At 36.9% G+C, this 22,279-nt stretch overlaps 1 protein-coding gene across 5 annotated transcripts in view; it reads right to left on the bottom strand.

Moving 5' to 3' along the window:
* Window positions 1-22,279, bottom strand: part of LOC119653542 (A disintegrin and metalloproteinase with thrombospondin motifs 1) — a 414,702-nt gene that overhangs the window by 308,082 nt on the left and 84,341 nt on the right. For 4 of the 5 annotated variants that reach the window (XM_038058225.1, XM_038058222.1, XM_038058226.1 and 1 more), the window contains exon 2: window positions 21,513-21,597. In XM_038058225.1, coding sequence (XP_037914153.1) covers window positions 21,513-21,578 — 66 coding nt within the window. In that variant the 5' untranslated portion in view covers window positions 21,579-21,597. Of the gene's footprint in view, window positions 1-21,512; window positions 21,598-21,682; window positions 21,732-22,279 lie in introns of those variants that run through there. The other variant, XM_038058224.1, reaches the window with a different exon arrangement.

Raw genomic sequence — 22,279 nt, 5'->3', positions numbered from 1 at the left:
CTGGGGGGAGCCGCAGCTCCGAGCACTCAGGCCATTGTTACTATACAGTGGGTTACATTCTTTTACGTCGAATTTAAGGTAAAATTTGAAATGAAAGGTCTTGGTTAGTACTTTCCGAAGCTGGTCTTAGTTTTGACATTTTTTGGAAAGGCGGGGAATTCGGGGGTCGAAAGTGATCATTTATTTAACAGGGCCATTCTCAGAAACTGCCCAACCGAAAAATCTGAAAGAAAGTCAAGAGGCTGCCACTATATGGTGGCTGGGTTCTGAAATACTTTCCATACCGATAGCCCTTCAAATAAAGTTAATAATAGTATATTACGATAATTTTCGGTAATTGGATGCAAAACCCTTCTTAAGTTCACTCTAACACCACCACCGCAGCAATACAGGCTATAATATAGATCTTGATCCTATCCTAAGTTTGGCGAAAATCGCACTATAACGAGCAAAGTTGCAATTGGTCAAACTTGTCACTTCTTTGGAAATTCAAGATTTTGAATGTCAATATCACCCGAAAGTGACTATTCTCACATAATAATAATAATATATTCACATACAAATGTCTTTATAAAGGAAATACACAAAACCTTTCATGCCTGAACCGTCCAGCTTCCGGTTTCCTGACTGTTGTTACTTTTTGTAAAGTTGTTGGAATTATGAGTATTACCGAAATTCCTCCAAAATTGGACGTCTTAAGTAAACAGTTGTGATAGCGAAAGTTAAGTACAGTTCCCTGACTGGATGTTTTTAATTCTTTATAATTTAAAAATAAAATTAAGTTTGTAACGAATTTGTATTAAATTATATTTTACACAAAAGCCTGAGAAAGAATTGTATTTTAAACTGCCAAAGCTAAGGAATTCAGTGAAAATTTGGCGACTATTGAAAGGCGGTATCTAATAAGATTATGCGTTGCTCTGATAAGCTATTTTCGGAAAAAAATCAGTACACAGTAATTGAAGCAATGAGAGCGGGGAAATGTGTAAGCTCCAAATATATGAAATAGCTCCCTAAGATACTCCATATGTGCATGTTGCTTATTCAAGAACTAAATAGTAGTTCTAACTTCCATAATGGGTGATAAAAGACCTAAACTAGGCCTTTGGAATATGAGCGAGTAGGACAATAGAAAATTAGTTGGTTGCCACTTGACTAACATATGGAATCAAATTAAGATCAAAATAATCAGCAACAAATTAATTCGTAGCCTTTAGGCAGTACAAATTGAAGGCACCATTGTTTATTGCTTTCAGATCTAGGTATCACTATTGTTTGCTCAAGAACTGCTGCAAATTGGTGAGCTTATATCCTCTGGGTCAGGAGTTAATAGGCTACACCTCAGGAGACCTACGGTAAAAGAAGGATCGGATATGGATGAGATCCGCCGGGGGTTTCCATTCATCGATCGACCACATTAGTCACTTGTTTTCCGCCTTTTGGATCTAAGTTCAGGTATTATTGTTTCTCTGAAAATTGACAGTGTCTGGAGCATAAAGACTAGGTCAATCAACCCAGCATAGCCTCGGGTGGTCGATCTGGAAAGAATATATATGGGGCTGTGAATTGGGGCTCAAGAAAACACGCAAAGTCCTTCCTGCTTGTCGTAACAGGCGACTAAAAGGGATAGAAATTTGTGAGCTAGTAACTTGCACATTTTGAAACTCTATTGCTACCGAAACGTCAACATTTTTGTTTAGTCACCGAATAAATCGAATATGGCATTTTTAGAAAGTATAGGGCATAGTACTACCAAGTTTGGTGCAAATCGCGCTGTTGTTGACAAAGTTATAATAGGTCGAAATTGGAAATTTATTCCAATCTAAGACTGAATGTCAGTAAAAGACTAAAATAACATGATAAACGCATAAAAATTACAAGCTAGGTTCAAATGGGACAAATGTACTCTGAAACATTCCAGCATAGGAAATACACGAAGTCTTTCACACCCGAAGCGTCCAGCTTCAAGTATTTTCATGTAGAACATGTTAACAAATAAAATGCACTCAGATTTATTAAAATCGATTGAGTAATTCCTGAGACAGCCGGCTGACTAGCCGGCAGTTGAAAAAGCGTTATTTCGAGAACTTTTAATGCTTTATTTTTTCACACTCAGTATTGAAATATGAAACACCACGCATGCAGTAAATCGCTGCCTTCACAGTTCCAACCCTCTTACCAAATTTTATTCTAATTGGTGTATCCGTTTCCCAGAGAAAGTGTAACACAAAATTTTAAAAATAAAATTGAAATATTTCGCTCATGTGTACAGGCATTCAGATGAATTCGAGCAGCTTCATTTGATTCTCCAATGAACAATCACAGGACATCGAGGACACGAAAGAAGAAGAATATCATGCGACAATGGTTTATGCTAGCAATGCCTGTAATTAATACCATGGTAGTCAACATGATTTCCAATGTCCGATAGCGTAAAGGAAAGACAACCCCAAACTATATAAAATCTGTAGCCGGAAGTGACATTACGACCGCTGCAAAATACACAAATAGTAAACGTAGTTTCACATTCTTCTAATCACCAAAACTGTGCACCATCGGCAGTTTCCAAAAGTCTTCTTTATCTGCACCAAAAGATGTTATTCTCTACAGTATAGAAAGCTTTTGTACACCAAAATTGATTTTACCACTGATGCCATTTACTTTTATGTGCAATGTCGCTCTTCATTCAAGCTTGTCTCGAATACACGGAGGAGTGAAATAAACAACGTTCAATATTATGCAATACAAGGATCTAGTTTTCCACAAATTCATATCTACAATCTATAGAGAAAGCCCAAAATTTCTAAATTCTAAATTTTTTCCTTGGAGCATAAGCCCGATTTCAGTAGCCTGGCCATGCTATATGGTACTCGCATATTGGAATTTAATTTTTTCAGTAACTCAACAATGATGTAGAATTTTATCAAAACTTTTCCCATTGCAAATCGCAATTAATTTGCAAAGCATGCAATCACGACTTTATTTCATTAAATACAATGCAAGGTCATCAAATTGTGAACTATAGCCTCCGCGATAAACTCTCGAAAGTGTTAACCGGGAGTTTGCTTTAATCAAGAGTTCTTGTCTCGTGTCAAGATAATTCAAATCTGGGAACCATGAGGCAACTCTTGAAGGTTAATGTTAATCCAGCCTTATCCAAAAATCTGTTTATTATGTGAAGTTATTTTGTTACCTCTAATATTTGAGTGTGTATTTCTCGAGATTATTCATTTGGAAGAAGATTGCACAGACAAACCTTTAAGGTATGTTCAAAATATGTTTCCAGAGATGTTTAAATAAAAATTTTAATCACTGTCTGAGAGAAGTAAGAAATACAAGGTGCGTTGAAGATAAAGTTCTTTTAGAGGAAACCTATAATATTATGGCGGTAAATTTTTTCAGTAAATTTGATTAAAATTTTAATATTCTCCACTCCAGGGGCAGTAATTCTAGAATTTGATGATCATAATGTAAAACTTCGTGTGAATGTACCCTAACATGTTATAAAGTCTATAGTAGTCGGCAAACTAAACATACTCATTAGTAGTGAAAATTAGTTTGAGGTCAAATTTGTTAATGATTCAAACTAAAGTGTCATGAAGGGCACTCATTGTCATCACTTCAGCAACTACTAACTTTCTTCACACGTTTCCACGGCGAGTACTAAGTCAACATAAATGTCCGCAATGCGTAACAATTATGATAGATAACAGGTTAACTGACATATGTTGAACGTGTTTTGCATTTAAACTTCTGAACGTATTGGAACGTTCACAGATATATAATGGAAATCTGTTATTAGTAGGTACTCTTCTTTACGAAATCACCGGCACTCAGAGCAATTGAAAACTTCAATTGTACTTTTCAGCTGTGAAAATATTTTTCCAAATAATATCAACATTCTATTGCATAAGCGGTGGGTTTTGGGGATTGAATTTACATTTTTGGTTGATAATTAACATAAATTACACATTTATCGATATGCAAGTTATGAAATCCAAGGGAATATAGTTGGGCTAATGAAATTTTAAAGTTTATCTAAACACACCCGGTGAGCCTACTTATGGAAATTTTCTTAAGTAATCAAATTGAATTTGAATAATTGATTAAAATGTGTATATCTGTATATGCAATCTGGAAATTTCGAAATCATAGTTTGGAGCTGTTAGACTATTTAATGCTATGCAAGCTTGAAATTTCTTTATTCCAAAAGTGTAGCGATCAGAAACTATAGTGTGACCCTACAATAAAGGGCATGATTTGCCAATTGAATTCGAAATTGAGGTAAATTGATTGGTAACGTTTTCAAGGACGGCCTGATTTCCCAGCTTAGAAAGCCTATCCATTTAAAGCAGATTTTACGGGGGATGTGTTGCACATATTTTTGTATAAAAGGGTCACCAAACGGGGCAAAGGCTAGAGACAACATCTCATCCATGATAAATGTTTACATATTTTTAGGACTTCATTCTTAAAAATAATCACTACTATCTTAGCAATTAAGACTTTTCTTTTTTTGTGCATTGTACAGAAAATTACCTTAAGAGATGTTATCCTATGTGGTTTTTAATTCATTCATTCATTGTTCATACTTATCAAAATCATGTTCTATTACTTAAGAAACCACATGACAATTTTTAAGCCGTAAAATATAAGTGCGACATGTTATTTTCAAAATATGTTGGTCCCAGGTAAAAAAAGGGGATTTGAGGTCATTTAGTAGTAATATTGTATTATTAGTACAATACAATTTTTGAAATTGGGGAACGAACGAAAATGGGTCTCGCTCACTGGTAAGATGGAGGGACATTCGTTCATGTGGTGTCAAAAGTTGCGACACAAAACGTGACTGCGGCAAGAGCGGTTATAAACTCTACTTTGGTAGTACTCTTTGGCCATCTCGGAGACTTTCGACGATTCCATGATCATCTAATGGAATTTACTACCTTTTCCGCTTATCGAACGAATTTTTCCAGTACAGATAGCTCGACTCGATGACGAAAAAAATTCGACTTGTAACGTACATGGTGACGAGTATATCATCATTGTCAGTAGTTCCAAAGCACCTGTTAATGACTACATAATTTTTGCAGGTAACTATATTCCCATAAAACCCCACCGTATTCTCACTGTGACTTGCATAAGGGGCAAACCGCGTAGGAGAGATGGCGGGAATACTTCGGTCAAATACCAAAGGAGGAATTTGCTCATCAACCGCTTCCACCTATCTGGGTCCTCAAAATAACTAACCATACAAATGAAATTAATTAAAAGCATTGTGCAGATTTTTTGTGCATCCTTGCGAAATGGGTACGTGATATCGTTCAAATTACTTTTAATCACAAGTGATGGTATCGCTGACACGATACATGCTGCGTGGCGATTCATCGAGAAATATCACCCTCATCTTGTATGCATTGCGAGATCTTCTGGCACCAGAAGAATTTGTTCGTTCCATTAGACCCAAATAGCAAGTTTCACTGGAACCGCCTCAGGTCTCCGTCAGTGTTAATGAATGAAGTGGCATTCTGCACCTCCTATTTGTTTTTGCTATGAACACTGTCATGTGGAACATCTAATATTCTTCTCCCTATACACTGCTCTACGAAGATAATGTTTTCATAAGACCTCATAAGGAAGATGATCTCAGTTTTTCAAATTTGAAATGAGCACTTCTAAGCACTTCGTTCGATACATTAAGGAACGCTTCAAATCAAACGCTTATGGAACCTTCCTTTCCTTCTTCAGCCGTTATCACAGATCGGCTCCGGAATTCACTTGGTCATATGCTTGATTTCAATTGCGTCGAGAAGAGCGACAAGTTTCATCCCAGTCCCATGTCAGGCCGTCAGTTGTTTCTACGGCCATTGAATGCAGCGGCAGAGGCGAATTCACAATGGCGCTCAGGTTCGCGCCTTTCGCAATTAAGCCGCCACACTTTCAAATCTAGCATATAAAGCCATCGGTTTTGGTTGTTTCCCATCAACTTTGATGTTCAGTCGAAAATTTCTTTCCGATCGATGCAGCCCCATATGGATCGCTTCAAATGTCAATATGGGGTGTTATGTCATTTCGGCGAGGTGTCGTTCATTGGCTTTTATAGTCGCCCTCAGAACCATAGCATTAATCCGAGCTATTTAAACCACTCAGCTCTCGGCATATGGAATCACTGTTGCAGTTCATATGGTATAAGAAGGTACTAGCCCAAAATTTTGGGAAAGAAGGAAATCAATTTAAATCAAATGTTCGCCTAGAAGTTATGAAATCATTGCGTTTAGGTTTTAAAAGAATTCACTTACGAGTTCGAGAACCTTAGCGGAGCTAAAGATCGAGAACAATAAAGGATTTAAAAGAAAAGTGTAAACAAGCGAACCCTGGCCACTTGCCGTGTGCTCATATTTATATTTTTGGAGTTTTTTCTTTTGGAATTTAGTTTTTAGTCCGAAGAATTCTGTTCGGTGGCTGTCCCACTTAAGGTTTTCTAGAAAACATGGAACCATTGTATCTGTAGATCGGAAACCCACACGTGTGAGAGGAATGACAGATGCAGAGAAGCAGTGTAAAATTTTCTTTTTACCGGATGTACCTATGATGATATTAAATCAAGGCTCTCAGCTAGTACTTTGCGAAATTGGTGGTAGTTTTGACATTGTTTGTGGGGGGGGGGGGGGTTAGAAAGAGGTCAAGTATTTTAAAGAGTCATTCCCCGACCGAAAAGCTTGAAAAAATCTACGCCTCAAAATACCTTCCACACCGTTATCAACAAAACCTTTCATACCTAATGCACCGAGCTTCCGATTTGTTTCAATTCGTTGTTTTCAGGGTTACAGTGTTTCGTCTCTGAAACATCGAACGATCCTTCAATCATAATGCTGGGTCCACACACTTGATACTTGCTGCAAATTGCAAACCGCAACAATAGTTAATTTGATTTTGGGGACCAAACATCGTCCTTCACATGTTTGCAAGTGCGCCAGAGTTTTCTGTGCAGGCAAGCAAATTCCCTTTGATTTGTTCCAAAAAACTGACCTTCGATCGGATCGACTGCAAGTGCTTGCAAGCCTGCACAAACCAAGCCAAGCGTTTGTAATTAGGAAGGCTTCTTGAGGTTTGCAAAGCCTCTGGAATTACACTCAAGGTCCTTGGGAAACGACCCATCCCAATGATAGGTTTACACGCTACTCTACCATAATTTGAATACTTGTCCATCCCACCAAAGTCAACCGCGAAGAATGTCAAATTTCCTGGATTTTTGAGTGAATTTAACTACTTACAGTCTTGTGACTTGTAAGAGTAAATGTTTGTCCAATCGCTTTACTCACTCCCCAATATGTGATATTTGGGATCATAAAGAATATATCCCAACTGTCGATCAAAGTGTACATACAATTTTTTTAATACGTTTTCTTTATGCAAACTAAAAGCGCATTAATAATAGCAAAGTGAATACTACTTTTCACCTCATTTCTGCACCGTTTTAAACTTATTTTACCGCATTTGGCAGAATACTAGCACAAATTATGTTCCCTTTAAAACCTAGGGCAGATTCAGATCACTGCAAAACAGACAGAGCTGTGGCCAGGATAATCAGGGTCGAGATATTGACTCCTCTGCAAAGTAAAAGTTGTACAGTTTTGTCACCTGTGGCGCAGCGATATGTAATTTTGGTTCAAGTAAGGTTGTGAACTAACACCAAGAGTAACTATTTGTTGTCAATGATATAACTTTGTGTGCGGTTTGTTAATTATTGAATTTTTTTATGGTGTCCTCGGTCTCAAATCGATTTAAACTCGTCAGACTATCAATTCCAAAATCTGGCTATGTACTGCGGTTCTGTTGGAAAGTTTACTTCTAAATTGATGCCCCCAAGAAAATACATCAAATATATACTGGAAAACTCTAGAATGGCAAATAAGTATAATGACGGTGCTATCTACAATTGTTCCCAGCATTTTCATTGTTTTCAGGTGAAAACGAAAAGTATTCCATTTATAATAAGCCTTTAAATACAAGATGCTTCCAAGTGGAGACGAGTAGAAAGTGTTCGAAAATTCGACATAATTTGAGTACAATGCAAATGTTCTAATTTTAGATTTGATCATTTCGAAGTATAATAAAAATACAAACCTACCTCCCAGTGAAATTTCTCATCTCAGCAGTGTAACCGACTTGGAGATAACTGTCTTTTAACGAGAATTCTCGAATTTTTCTTTTCGAAACAATAGAATGAATTTAAAATATTTGACAAGAAAACATTATGATGAGACGCGCAAATGAACCTTATTAAAAGCAATGTTCATGACACTAAACCTCATAATTATGCAGTACTTACCGCCGAAAGTGAAACTACTCAATCTCTAGGAGGTTAAATTGCAAACTATAATCATGCGAAGCGACTCAACGGCAAACAATTTATAGTTATTACGTAGCGTTAAAATATTCGACATTATTAACATTTCTTTTGGTAATAATATTCTACTCCATGAAAAACGTGAAACAAAAAAAAGCATTGCATAATGCCTATTCAGTACATTGGGATTAGATGAAAGGTGGAGCAGATTGGGCGAGATTAAGTCAAGATTAATTACGCGATAAAGATTCATTGGAAAGTTATGAGGAAGGAAATATCATATTAGAGATAATGAACGAATTGTCATGAAGACGTGTTATATGAATTGTAAACGTATTTCATATAATTGGTGGATGTCGTGACTTGCATAGCATCGAAGGCAATAAGATAGAAAGGGATTGATAATGAAAAAATTGGGTGATGTTTAAAAAGACCCATAGCTGATAGCAGCACTTCGGGTCCAGAAAATCAACTAGTTGTGATCGGCAAATAGTCACTATTTGATTTGAAACATGCCCTGCGTGATTTACATAACATAGAAATGCTCCTATGACAATATGCGAGGGGGTCCATACGATCTGGCTGACTCCTGAAACTTAAGTGGGAATTAACGATTGTAGGGATATCTGAGTGTAATTACACGGTAACTTAAAAACTTAAAAAACTTAAAACTTGCTTTTTCTATTCGCTTGTGTTAGTTTATTGGTCTTGCAATTCCGATATTTCAGGAACCACTTGTTGCCTTCATCCGTGCTAGCAAGTCTTAGCTTTACTATACAAAATAATGATCTTGCCAGTCCTTATGTATTTCACGAAGACCTGGTTTCTTAGCAAGAAAAGTTCTTACCGAAAAAAAAAAAAACTCTAGACCGCGTTCGAGAGAAGAATCCTGCGAATAACTTTTAGGCCCCTAGATGAGGGTGGACGGTTCTGTAGACTATATATCGACAAAATCTATGAGCAATATCATGACCGATTGTGGATAAAATCAGGCTCAACAGGCTGCAGTGGGCGGGTCGCTTAATCCGTATGGATGAGGATGATCCAGCCCGGAAATTCTATAAGGGCAATATCAGAAAAGGCAGACCCTGCCTGAGATGAAACAATGACGTAGGCCAGGACACCAGACAGCTTTTATGGATGTCCAATTGGTGGACCTCGGCGCCAAACCGGGATGTCTGGAGTTCCTTATTAAGGCAGTCCTAGACCGGATACCGGTTGTTGCACTGTTGATGATGAAAATGCCCTAATTGCTTCTTTTCGAATTACAGGCAGTAAAGCTAGGAAAGATGCAGGACGCTGCCCTCAAATCTTTCGTTACAAGAGCAATGGGTTCAGCTGTACACACTTTTTGATATTTAATCAGTGAAAGCGGCTAGGATTCAGATAATTGTTGTTAGAAGCAACCATGATGAGATAATTCTAAGACTCTCTCAGAAAGCTGGATGGTACTTTCGCGAGCTCCATCATTCGGAAGATCAAGTGACAGAAATGGGTGAGAACGGATTAGCGAAAAAGCACCTGTCAGAGATGCGAAAATATGGTATAGAACATCTAGAGCATTTTTCTAGCGTGTTTTGCTATGTACTTTTTGCCTCTCATCACCAAAATGCCTTAAGAGATTAGGCCTCTATAGAAATTTCAAAAAATCCATCTTTTGTTTGAATGCCCTAAAAATTTAAGAACGACATACTCACCGAGTTAAATTGAGGCAAATGTCTAAATATTTTTATTTTGAATTTTGGTCCAACCCCCTTAGTACCGAAAACTTCACACAGGTTTTCTCAAAGCTACATTTTTTAAATTGGTCGGACCCATACCTAGAACAAATCTTGCAAATGGCTTCAAATTTTAACTGTATAACTGCAATTATATTCTCCGTGAAAATACTTAAAATTTTTGCAACATATTGCATAGTTTTCTTTTTATAAATAATTTTCGAACGATTGTTGTCGAAAATTTTGAATTTTTTTTAAAGCTCGCCGTTATGCAAAAATAGACATATCGGAAAATCCTATTTCTAGCTATATACGAATAGAATTGAAATATTTTCTCAGTTTGCGGTAAATGAAAAATTGAAAAAATTGAAAAATCAAATCGACAAGTTGCGAGACCCTAAGAAAGCGTCATCGAAAAAAGCTGTGTAGCGGGCATTTTTTTGCATTACTTTTAAAAAAATCATTTATATAAAATATCATATGTACAATTTAGGCCCTTTATCAAAATTTTAATTTACTTCTTTGTCCCGTTGAAAATAATTCCAAAACATGGCCACTACTGTGGCCTAACCCGTTAAGGAGTTTAATATAAACGCGTATAACAGGGTAATATTTTAAAACTTTATAAAAAACTATAAGAGCCAGGTAGAATTTTACATGGTTTCTTAAAATTATAATTTCAGGAGAGTGGAACATACCTAACAAATAGCATTTAATTACAATTTTGCGTAACTTTCTTTACTAAAGCAGATAAATATTTTGTTCGCTCCTCTTCCTGATTTGTTACTTTGAATCTAGTTAAGAGTCGATGCTTACAGTATCAAGTAAATTATTGGTAACCTTAGATTCAGTTAAAACCAAATTTGCTAAAGAAAAAACTACGAAAATCCAAGAAGTTTTATTCAGAATTATTGTACTTAAATCAACATATAACGCAGAGCTAAATCAAATATTGGTTTCTGTGGTTTTGGAAAATTAATATCATTCGCATTGATATATCGTTTCAAGTACATAATTTATTTGATTGTTCAATTAATGTGTATTTGTCTTTGTCAAAATTCATAAATGAATTAATTTAGTTTGTTGACTTCTATGCCTGGATAAATGTTAATTCAGTCAACAGTTGAGTAATTGAATTCGCAAATACACTTATCATGACCTAAGATTAGTATTTATTTAGTGAGCAGTACGAAACTAAGGAAGTGTGAACCATTCTTATGTTCCAAAAAATACGGCTTTTTGTGCCCATTCAAATGATGTCTTAGATTATTAACTTTTGAGCGAGTTGTTGAAATGAATATTATTAACTTTTATATTTTAGTAACATTTCCTCTTTAATAATGTAATGAATCCAACAGGTTTATTTTTATCGCGCTAGAAGGATACAGAATAGTTGCAGACAATGAAAATCGAAAAGAAATACAGTCAAAATCAATTCTACCTTCCTTTGAACTTTACAACAGATGGTAGATGAATGGACTGTTGAATACCTTTATAGTTGTAACAGTAATGGATACCGTCTGCATACCTTCTCCCTGGCAAAGAAGAAAGGACTAGGGAAAGTCTACAAAATTATAACAAGGCAATAAAGGAAACTTAAGCTTAGGACTAAGTTTTGAGAGACATACACCATCCTCCCTTATAAATCTAAAATGAAGTTTAGTGCGAGAGATTTGCTTTGCTCTTAATTGTAATAATTAATTTTGTTTGTGCACATTGCAGAGCAGATCAATGCTATTAACCATTGACCCAAATAGTAGTGACTTTTCAATTTGCAGCTATCTAGAGGTCTTGTTTCCATCAGCAGTTCGGAATTCTATTGGTTTCGTTGATGATCTGAATCAGATTTATTCCAATCCAACGAAAGGAAACAGCTGTCTTTTCAAAACTTTTCCTATTTACAGATGCTACTCTCGCCTTTTCTCATTACTGGCGGAAATCACTTCTATGGCGCAATCTAACAAAACTCTCAAAGACTGTGTTTGGAAAAAACTGCGTGTTTGAAATTATCAGTATTTATTTATTTATTTCAACCAAGTTCAAACAGACAGGAAAACCCGCGTCATATTGCGTGATGTCACAACTTGACCCAAGTAATTTTAGTAGCCCAGCAACTGGCAGTAACTCCTAAAAATATAAAACTATCAAAATTAATTTCCCGCGTGAAACGCCAAGGTGGACGAAATATTGTTCCGTGTCTTATTGCACAGACAAATCCAGTTTCTTTAGAGTTAAGTATAGATTATGTGTATCATTTCAATGTGAGTTAACATTTTTTAAACTTTAACTCCAATCTTAATTGATAATATACGATTGCGTTAGAATTTTGTGTTACTCTTATTCAAATTCAAATCAAGTCACAAGAGAAGAGATACAGCTGAATATTCTACGTGCCCAAGGTTCGAACCCCGCTCAGTGGAAATCCATTTTGTTTGCGGCCAGTGAATTTTTCAGAAACGTTCGTTTTATTATCGTTCAGATAAAAATGTTAGAATTTGCTACATAGCTTTGGATTGTCCATCATTCACGCATCAATTTCCCACTTTCCTGTTAAAAACTGATTAATTACTTGAATAGTAAAAAGTAACAAACACTGAACCGGATGCCTTCACGTAGATAAGACTCAAGCTGCTCGCTCTGAGGTCACCGCGTTTTCTTTTCCGCCTTGTGAGAATTCAATTTTTAAACCATTATAATTAACAAATAAGCGTTCTAAACTGGTTTTTCTTTTAACGGATATGGTAATTTTGCATGCCAAATTACTATTTCGGCGTAAGAAACATATACTCATTTTCTAACGCGGGGAGTCTATTCTTGTATTTCCAGAAAGTACTTACCGATAAAATTCAGTGAAATGGCACACTGTTCTAATATCCCCTACTGAAGTTAATACCAACGAATTTTAACCTCAAAGTCGATTGGCCGAGACATTTTATCGAAATCAGGTGCTGACTGAGGTCATTGATTAGGTTCGCATTAAACTTTTATAATAATAATCGTTCGCGCAACAATCCATGTTGGATCAGGGCCTTGAAGTGTGTTAGAGCACTTCATTCAGTACCGTAACGGTACACTACACTACACTGTAGGAGGCAATTTAGTCAGCATTGCGCTCGCCCGAGATTATTACCCTGATTTGCCCCAGGTAATGATTCACAGCTGAGTCGGCTGGCATCCGACGTCAAATCACGATACAAATCTCACTGCCACCAGTGAGGTTTGAACCGTAACATTTCGTACGACAGCCTTGTACTCTTAAACTTTTCGTACCTTATAAAAGGTTCATGCTTGGATGTTTATTTTGCTCTTGTGGCATTTAATCGGGTAGTCTTTTCGAGAGAATCTTGAGTTTTCCGTAAGCCTTCCATGCAACTTGCTCAAGGAAATCTTGAGCTTTCCGTAAGTCTTCAGTGCAACTCACTCGAAGAAATCTCGAGCTTTCCGCAAGACTTCAATACAACTCCATTTGTCAAAACTTTTCTTCAGGAGTAAGCTTGGTAGCGATAAATATGGTTCCGCTCGGACCACGCTTCTAGATTTCGCGAACCCTTTAATAAAGTCTAAAAACTTATTGCTTTGGGTTAAAACCGCAGAAGGAAATCAATCATAAAACTTTAATTGATTTTAGAATGTAAATAACTTTATTACATAAACAATGAAAGACGAACTAAAAACTTTGTGTATACTCTCTTAAAATTGACATATCACTAAATTCATTTTTCAAATTCAATTATTTTTTCAAATCACGGCCTGCTCCGTCACAGAGAACACCGATGGTGGCCACTGTCAATCGAATTAACAACACATCACTGCGCCACATCACTCCACCCCCAGATGAAACCTAGTCTATCAAGCTATTTAGCTGGTAGGACATTTTTTTGAATGAATGGTGCAATGGTGAATCGAAATTAGTTCCCTTCATTGCATGTTTCACTAGCAGCAAAGTCCCAAAGGGGTATTTTCAATTCAGATTATATTTGAATCGATGGGCGTCAAGTACTCAGTAGTAAAAAAAATTGTAATTTTTTCGTCAAATTTCAAGAACATTTTACCTATTCCAAAAATGAACTTTATAGAATAGGATCTAAATAATAGCTTTCCTTCCACAATTACGATGTACCAACTCTTTTCTCTTTCTGGTCCTAATTACGAGTTCGAATGATGGATTTCAGTCAATAGTGATGTGTTTAGATTTGTGGAACCAGTTAAGGTATTTACATATGCAAATATATGATTACCATATACCCCTAAATGGGGCATATTGTGGCAACCACACTTACGTGCCATCGTTAATTGTTTGTTGAAATGTAGTCCAGCAGTCTCCAAGACTTCAGGATTTACCGCATCATCAAACTCTTTCCTGCTGTCGGCAGACACGAAGCTCCCGAGATATACAAATTGATTAACACCTTCGATGTCCTGCCCATCAATTAAAATAGTACACTATCTGCGCTGTAATCAATCAATCAATGCCCTGCTTTTGAAAACAAAGGATAATCACATCAAACACAGGTCCTAGCTCTCTAGGTAGTAACTATGATTCTACATGCACCAGTTGTATATCTATATATTTTTTTAAAGAACGTAACGTTGGATACAATGCGAGGAAAATTGACGGGAAAAGATAAAATAAAACCCTTATTGACGGCGAATTACAAGTATTTTCGTAAGCAAAATTGAAATCTGGACAGAGCTAAAAAAACACAATAATGACATAAAAAGCTCAACAAAATTTCTCGTTAATACTCCGTTTGGAGACTTTTAGCATCATGCACTGTCTTTACATTTCGTGGCATGAATTCAACCAAACGCTGACATATGGGTGGATTCTTTTTTCATTACTCTAATAGATGTTCAACAAGTATTTTTTTTCGCAAAGGGGCCCTCATGAAGCCTGTCGTCGACTTAATCCCGCAAGTTCTCAATAATATTATAGTCCGAGGATTGAGGAGAGGTTTCGAGTAGCTTCGGACAATTGAACATTACCACATGCGTGTTTTTCACGATTATGTTTCCATTCATTGACTTTGTATATCTTGAATGTTTGACAAATTCCCATCTATATTCCCTTACACAAATACCATATAATCGGAATGGCATGCATTGTGATTACTGTCAGATTGTGCAGTTGCATAGGTTTTGCGAGCGAAATCTATTGCACTTTATGGTACCTAAATTTCGGGTCCCGGTTCCCTTATCCCCCAGGTGAAATGAAAAAGTTATTTAGCTAGTTCTGAAAAGTACTAATTGAACCTTTTCTTTTGATTCCACACACGACCACCTTCGGATAAAAAACCTTAAACTAAATATAAAATCATCCTTTTCGTTATATGTACATGGACTCACAGATCACACATTCTCATCAATAGATTCAGCAGTTTCAGAGCCAATAAGGGGTGACAGACAAGCATACAGACATAATGGCAGGCAGACGAACATCGAACCGAAACTAATAGAACTAAATCAAACTAAACTAAAACAAAAAGAAAATAATATATCGAAGGAAGAAAAAATGTTTATATGGATAAAATCCGTAAGAACGTGAACGTCTAGTTCAAAAGTGGCATATAAAGCTTTTTTAACAGATTCAACTATTTCCAACAATAAAGCATATGCAACTCTTGTAATATCTTTGTTATCACATTTAATTGCATTATATTATCACTTTTCAGCTGACCATTTCATAATTTTTCTTTTCTGGTTACTATTTGAACTATTTTCTGAAAAATCGCATACACATGTGTGGGATGGTATTTACAGTACACAGTCTATATCAACCGTAATAAAAGTGAAATTTCTGACATTGACATCAATGAATAAATTTGGTTTTTAATATATACAATACATATGGTATGTATGTATTTGTTCGTAATAATATAACGGAATTCTCTCCACTCATAGATGAATGCAATTTTAAGTGGAATCGACTCACGGGTATACGTCGCATAACAAAGATGAAATCCAAATAAATATTTGCCATAATATATTACATTTTATCTGAAGTTTGGTAGAATTAAAACAAATATGTGGAATGGGCCTTTTTGAGAATCGTTTCTCTTGAATAGTCAAGGGTGCAGATTCATAACATTTTAGGTAATTTATTCTAACGCCCGTTTTGGATATCACATTTGCCGGTTAAGTTGCTTTACTGTTATACTATGAAGAACATTGATGAAATGCTCAGTTATTCAGATATGCAGATAACAGTGTTGATTAAGAACACAGTAGTTCATTTCTAGTATTTGTACGGTTAATCTTCCGCTGAATATCTGAAATCAAGTCAGGTGTATGTAAGCAGCTTTGTAACGTCAACTTCTTTATGTTCATTTTAGCTAGTCTAATTAAGTCGGTAGAGCATTTAAAAACCATGAAATAATTTATTTAACTGTCAGAAAGGTGCGGCTAAGCTATGAGATGACATCCGTAATTCATCTGGCACTAATTGAGTTTGCAACGGTTTAGTAGTTTCCTGACTCCGATGTATGATATATGAAGATACCTAATATTGGTTCACTAGTTCAACGCCACAAAATTGAATTGATTTTTGACGGCATGTGAGATTGTGGACTGATAACTCCACTCCATCAAGACAACTCTGTCTGCAGTAAATAATCCTTTCTGCATTCGACAAGGGCACTCCCAAACCCGGCCGATTAAACTTTGGCAAAATAAAGACTTTTTATTTTAATTTAATTTAATTTATGCTGTTCTTAATAAAAATTTAATTTTATTTTATGTTACGTTGTGCATTTTTTAGTTAATTTAGACTATCGGAGATGAACTGTAGTGGCATTAAGGATTCTAAGGCCTGCGTAGCGGGAATAGTGCGACATATCTTTCTGAGCAGAAATCGGTATACCTTGCTGAACAGAAAACAGTATATCATTCTGTTTCAATATACAATTTGAAATTCATTTAGATTTATTCTTCCAACAGACAAGCAGTGGTTTAGCATATACATATAACAACGGAGCAGAGGCTAAACCTATAACTTGACACGAAAGTGACACGGTTGATCAAGAGTATTGACCGGAATAGGGATAGAAGTCCTACAAGGTAATGCCTTGTCTGTGCTGCTCGATAACTAGGATCTTTTACGGCCGACCCATCAAAAACCGTACCAAATCGAAAATATTCCGCGCGATTGCCAGCTCTTTCGCCCTCTATGGATCCAAGTACCACTAAAAGCAATAACCACCGATACATGTTAACTGAAATGAAGATGTTGCATTGGTTCAGTGAGGTAAGTCGCTATGATCATTCCTGAAGTAAGAGCATTCGCGTATTATTCCACTGATACAACTCAACATCGTTATCTCCATTACCGCGAGGCCGCGTTTGTTGTTTTTAGTAGTCGACCAGTACTGAGCGTCATACAGGGCAATAGGACAAACGGAAGATTTTGGGTTCGAGACATTGGTTGATGCGTCTATGTGAAACAATTTCATAGCGCACTGCACAATCGGCGGCGAGTAAGTGTGCTTGAATCGCTAAGTTCAATGATAGTGCTTGTTTTATAAGGGCTGGTTGCGTTACATGAGGCAATCTTTTTTCTTTTGGATAACTGCCTCAAGGTTAGCTTTGTTGAGAGACGATAAGGAAGCATCATCTGCATAGAGTAAGGCAAGAACAACGAGAATTAGCAAATCTGCGCTTACAATACCGTAAAGAAATGAACTGGATTGGAAATACCTTGCACACATTGAACTTTACTCTTCGAATCACAGTGAAGTAATTTACTCCAGGGTGTTTCTTCTTGTATAACCGGGCACGGCGTATTGCGAGAAGACTGAAACCAAACGGAACAAAATTTAAAAGAAAAGTTTTGAAAGATTAGGAAGGTTTTAGGAAAACATACAAATGAACGGCCGTTGAATTTCCTATATTATTAAGATACTGATAAGGCATTATCTGTTTCATGCATAAAAAGGGAGATTTCACACACTGCAGCAATTATAGAGGTATCATGTTGCTGAGTACCATCTATAAGATATTCTCCGCTATCTTGCTAGGCTGGATAGCCCCATACGCCCAGAACATCACTGTCCCATACCAAAGAGGCTTCACTCCAGGCGAATCAGCAACAGATCAGATTTTCTCTCTGCGGCACGCGATGGAAAAACTGTTGGAATATGGACAACAGTTGCACCATCTATTCATCGACTTTAAAGCCGCCTATGATAGCATAGCCAGGGTAAAACTGTACACGGCCATGAGAGAATTGGGTATCCCGACGAAATTAATAAGACTGACTACGCTGACCCTGACCAATGTGCGAGGCCAGATAAAAGCAGCAGGATTACTCTCAAGACCATTCGACATCAACAATGGTCTACGACAAGGGGATGCCCTATCATGCGTCCTCTTTAACCTGGCCCTCGAGAAAGTGATTCGTGATGCTGAGGTAAATGCAAGAGGTACAATCCTCTTTAACTCCACCCAACTACTGGCCTATGCTGGCGATATCGACATCATGGGAAGAACCACCTGAGACGTACAAACTGCTTTCATCCAGATCGAGCAGGCGGCGATTAAGGCGAGATCTTGGGCTGCACATCAATGAAGGCAAGACAAAATATATGGTGGCAACGTCAGCACCGAAAACCAACCAACCAACAACATCAAACCGCACTGGTCAAACGGGAAGAATAAAAATAAGAGGATAGAACTTTGAGACCGTTGACAATTTCTCCTATCTAGGGTCAAAAATCGCAACCGATAACAGCTACGATGATGAAATCCGCGCACGGTTGTTGTCAGCCTACAAAAACTGTTCCGCTCGAAACGTCTCACCATAGGGTCAAAGCTATTACTGTACAAGACAATGACTTTGCCAGTCCTCATGTATTCCTCGGAAACCTCAGGCAAGCAAGAAAAATTGCTGACTCTTGGCCACGTTCGAGAGAAGAATCCTCTGAAGAATTTTTGGCCTCCCTACATGAGGATAGGCGATTCCGTAGCCTACACAATCACGAAATCTATGAGCGATATCATGACCGTCCGTGGATAAAATCCGGCTCAATAGGTTACGGTGGGCGGATCACTTGTGGATGAGGACGATCCAGCCCGGAAAGTTTATAAGGGCAATATCTATGGTAGAAAAAGAAGACGAGGCAGACCTTGCCTAAGATGGAGCGATGGCGTAGGCTAGGACGCCAGACAGCTTTTAGGGATATAGAATTGGTGGACTTCGGCCCAAAACCGGGACGTCTGGAGTTCCTTATTAAGGCAGGCCTAGACCGGAAACCGGTTGTTGCGCCGTTGATGATGATGATGATTAAGATACTACTTTTCACAAAAATGAAAATATATAGTCAAAGTGGAAACTGCAAGTATTGAAGCTACAAATATCACATAAAAAATAAATAGCTTTTAAAATATCCTTATGAAGACAAGTCGGGCGAAAAAAAACGCAAATTAAAAACGAGTTCTGGTTAACAAATTTGAGCGAAGAAGCACTCACTGGGCAGATAATGTTAAACTGTGATAATGCGGGTCCCACTCTCAATTACAACGCGAAAATAACGTTGTTATGGCTTAAACTACAAAGATAGAAATCTACAGTAAAAAGGGATCAAAGTCTTATATCAGGGAGGAATGAAAGGAGGGAACTTATCCGAATTAAGCCGCAAAGTCCAGAGACCAATATTAGCTTCGTGGTTTCGATATTTGCACAAAATGGTAAGTTCAATTTCGACTGCTGAATTTTGGACCGCATGAAGATCAACAATGAAGTTGGAATGCCCTAATGGTTAGAATGCCAATCTATCACAAAGGAAGTTCGCGGTTCCAGCCCCACACTGCCATCTAAAATTTCATTACCGTATCTAACAACTGCAAAGCTTGCAAACTTACTTTCCAGTTGTTAGATTCATTCGTAACGTAATTCCAGACGTTCCTTCATATATTTCCAAACTCCAAACCATACATGTGTATTCACATATTGAAGACATCATTATTATGATAATTCTAAAAAATATTTTCCATTATCGCTTACGGGTGCGTAAATTGGAAATTGGAAACTTTGACCTATTATAACTTTGTTAGTAACAACAGGAATAGTAGGACTTCCTTGAACTGTAATTATGCACTGAATTATTTTTTATGCCCATAACAAAAATCAGTTGCACCATATTTTCATCAACTACCAGGCCGCCTATGATACCGTAGTCACTGTAAAACTATACACGGACACAAGAGAATTCAGTATCCTGATTAATAAGACCAACCGTGACCGATTTCCGAGGACAGACAAAAGCAGCAAATCACTATCAAATCACTCCACCCTCAAGAACGGAGTAAGACGGGATTCCCTATCATGCATCCCCTTTAACCCGGCCCTAGTAATCGGTAATGTTACAACTACTGGCCTACGTTGACGATATTGACATTGGTTTCATCAAAATCGACAAGGCTTCGTAAGATCGTGGACTGCACATTAAAGAAAGCATGACGAAGTACATAGTAGCGACGCCTGCATCAAAAACAAAAGAACTAACAATATCAAATAGCACTGCGAGGTGGGAACAGCAAACATAAGAGAATATGCCCATCCTCATGTAGGTATTCCTCGGGAACTAGGATGCTTAGTGAGAAAAAGTGCAAACTGTGCGTTCGAGGGAAAAATCCTCTCAAGTATTTTTGACCCCCTGAATGGACGATTCCGTAGCCTACATAACGATGAAATTTGCGAGTGGATAAAATCCGACCGCGTTTGGCGGATCCCCTAATCCGTATGGGTGAGGATAATCGAGCCCGGAAACTGTATAAAGGCATCTATGGTAGAAAAAGAATACGAGGCAGACACTGCGTAAGATGGAGCGATGGTGAGGGCAAGGACAGATTTTAAGGATATCAAATTGACAGTCCTCGGCGCAAAACCGGAATGGTTGGGGTTCCTTACTAAGCATATCTACACTGGATACTGGTTGTTGCCCCATTGATGATGATGATGATAATGATGGGTTTGAATAATCTTCATAATTTTATTTGAAATTGGGCAATGTAGATATTTCAATATTGGCATTGTGGTAACTTCTATTAACCTGCAAGCTACAAGTCTGGTAGTTTTTTATTTGCGACATCGCATCAACATTTAGGAGTTGGTTGGATTGCTGAAAAATGATTGATTGATATTAAAATAAATATTTCTGAAATCGGTTTCAAGAGAAACTTTCATTAGTTGGAAATATTGCCAGAAAGAAGCGTCACTGGTAATTGCATGTCCCAATGGACAAAATTTAATTTTACAAGTCAAGAATAAGGACCTACTCTATCTTCTGTAAGGCCAGTTATAATAACGCATAGTTATACACTACCACATATAAATTCATCTTCGCATATACAGTATGAATCGAAAATCGAATATAAATATATTCAATTGATTGCGTCTAAATTAACGTCATTGATGACTTTTAAATTAAAACCTTAGAAATACTACATACCTCTGGCAGTGCTAGGCAAGTACAAAACAAGCTGCATGATGCTAAATATATTGCAAACACTCTCATCTTGTAAAATATCCAAAATCTGTAAAGAAAGCAAGGAAAACGTCATTATTCGAGTCGATAATGAAAAATTATATGCGTAAATGAAAGAAAATTAAGAAACTTACAATTACGTATAAACGTCAAAAACTTTCATTTTCTTTACGATTGTGAAAATGTATCTAGGTTACTGTACGCTCTTGCACAAATAGCTTTTACACTAAGTAATTTCAAGTGTAAAAAATGTACTATATTGCATCAAGTGCATGTAAAATTTGTAATTTGCTTAAATATAAAATGCATAATTTCATAGCCATTCATATCTCAAAGATTTGCTTCACTTGCATCTACTTCAAATTGTTCAGTAGATTATTCTGTTCCTGCTAATGGTGACGGAGGAAAAAAGTTGGCCGCATGTAAATTACTTTCTAACATAAATTTAGAAATGCAATAAAATAACTAACGTCCGTAACATATATTGCAAAAAAAACTTAAAAACAAAAACAAACTTTAAGTAAATTGAAATGACCACTTCACCGATTTTACGTAATCCTTAAGAGAAATATTTCGAAGCCTTGCCGGGCTGGTGACTATAATAATTATTTTTTTATCGTACGACCTGTATCTTGCATTTAGATTTATGTTAGAGTTTCCAAACGGTTTGACGGCGTTTATTTTGAATGGCGAAGTGATTTTTGTAAATCTGTTTTGTTTTGTAAATCTGT

The sequence above is a fragment of the Hermetia illucens genome, chromosome 4, assembly GCF_905115235.1.
Source record: "Hermetia illucens chromosome 4, iHerIll2.2.curated.20191125, whole genome shotgun sequence".
NCBI classification, from domain to species: domain Eukaryota; kingdom Metazoa; phylum Arthropoda; class Insecta; order Diptera; family Stratiomyidae; genus Hermetia; species Hermetia illucens.
The sequence above is the reverse complement of the archived record's forward strand: the minus strand, read 5'-3'. Positions and strand labels throughout refer to the sequence as shown.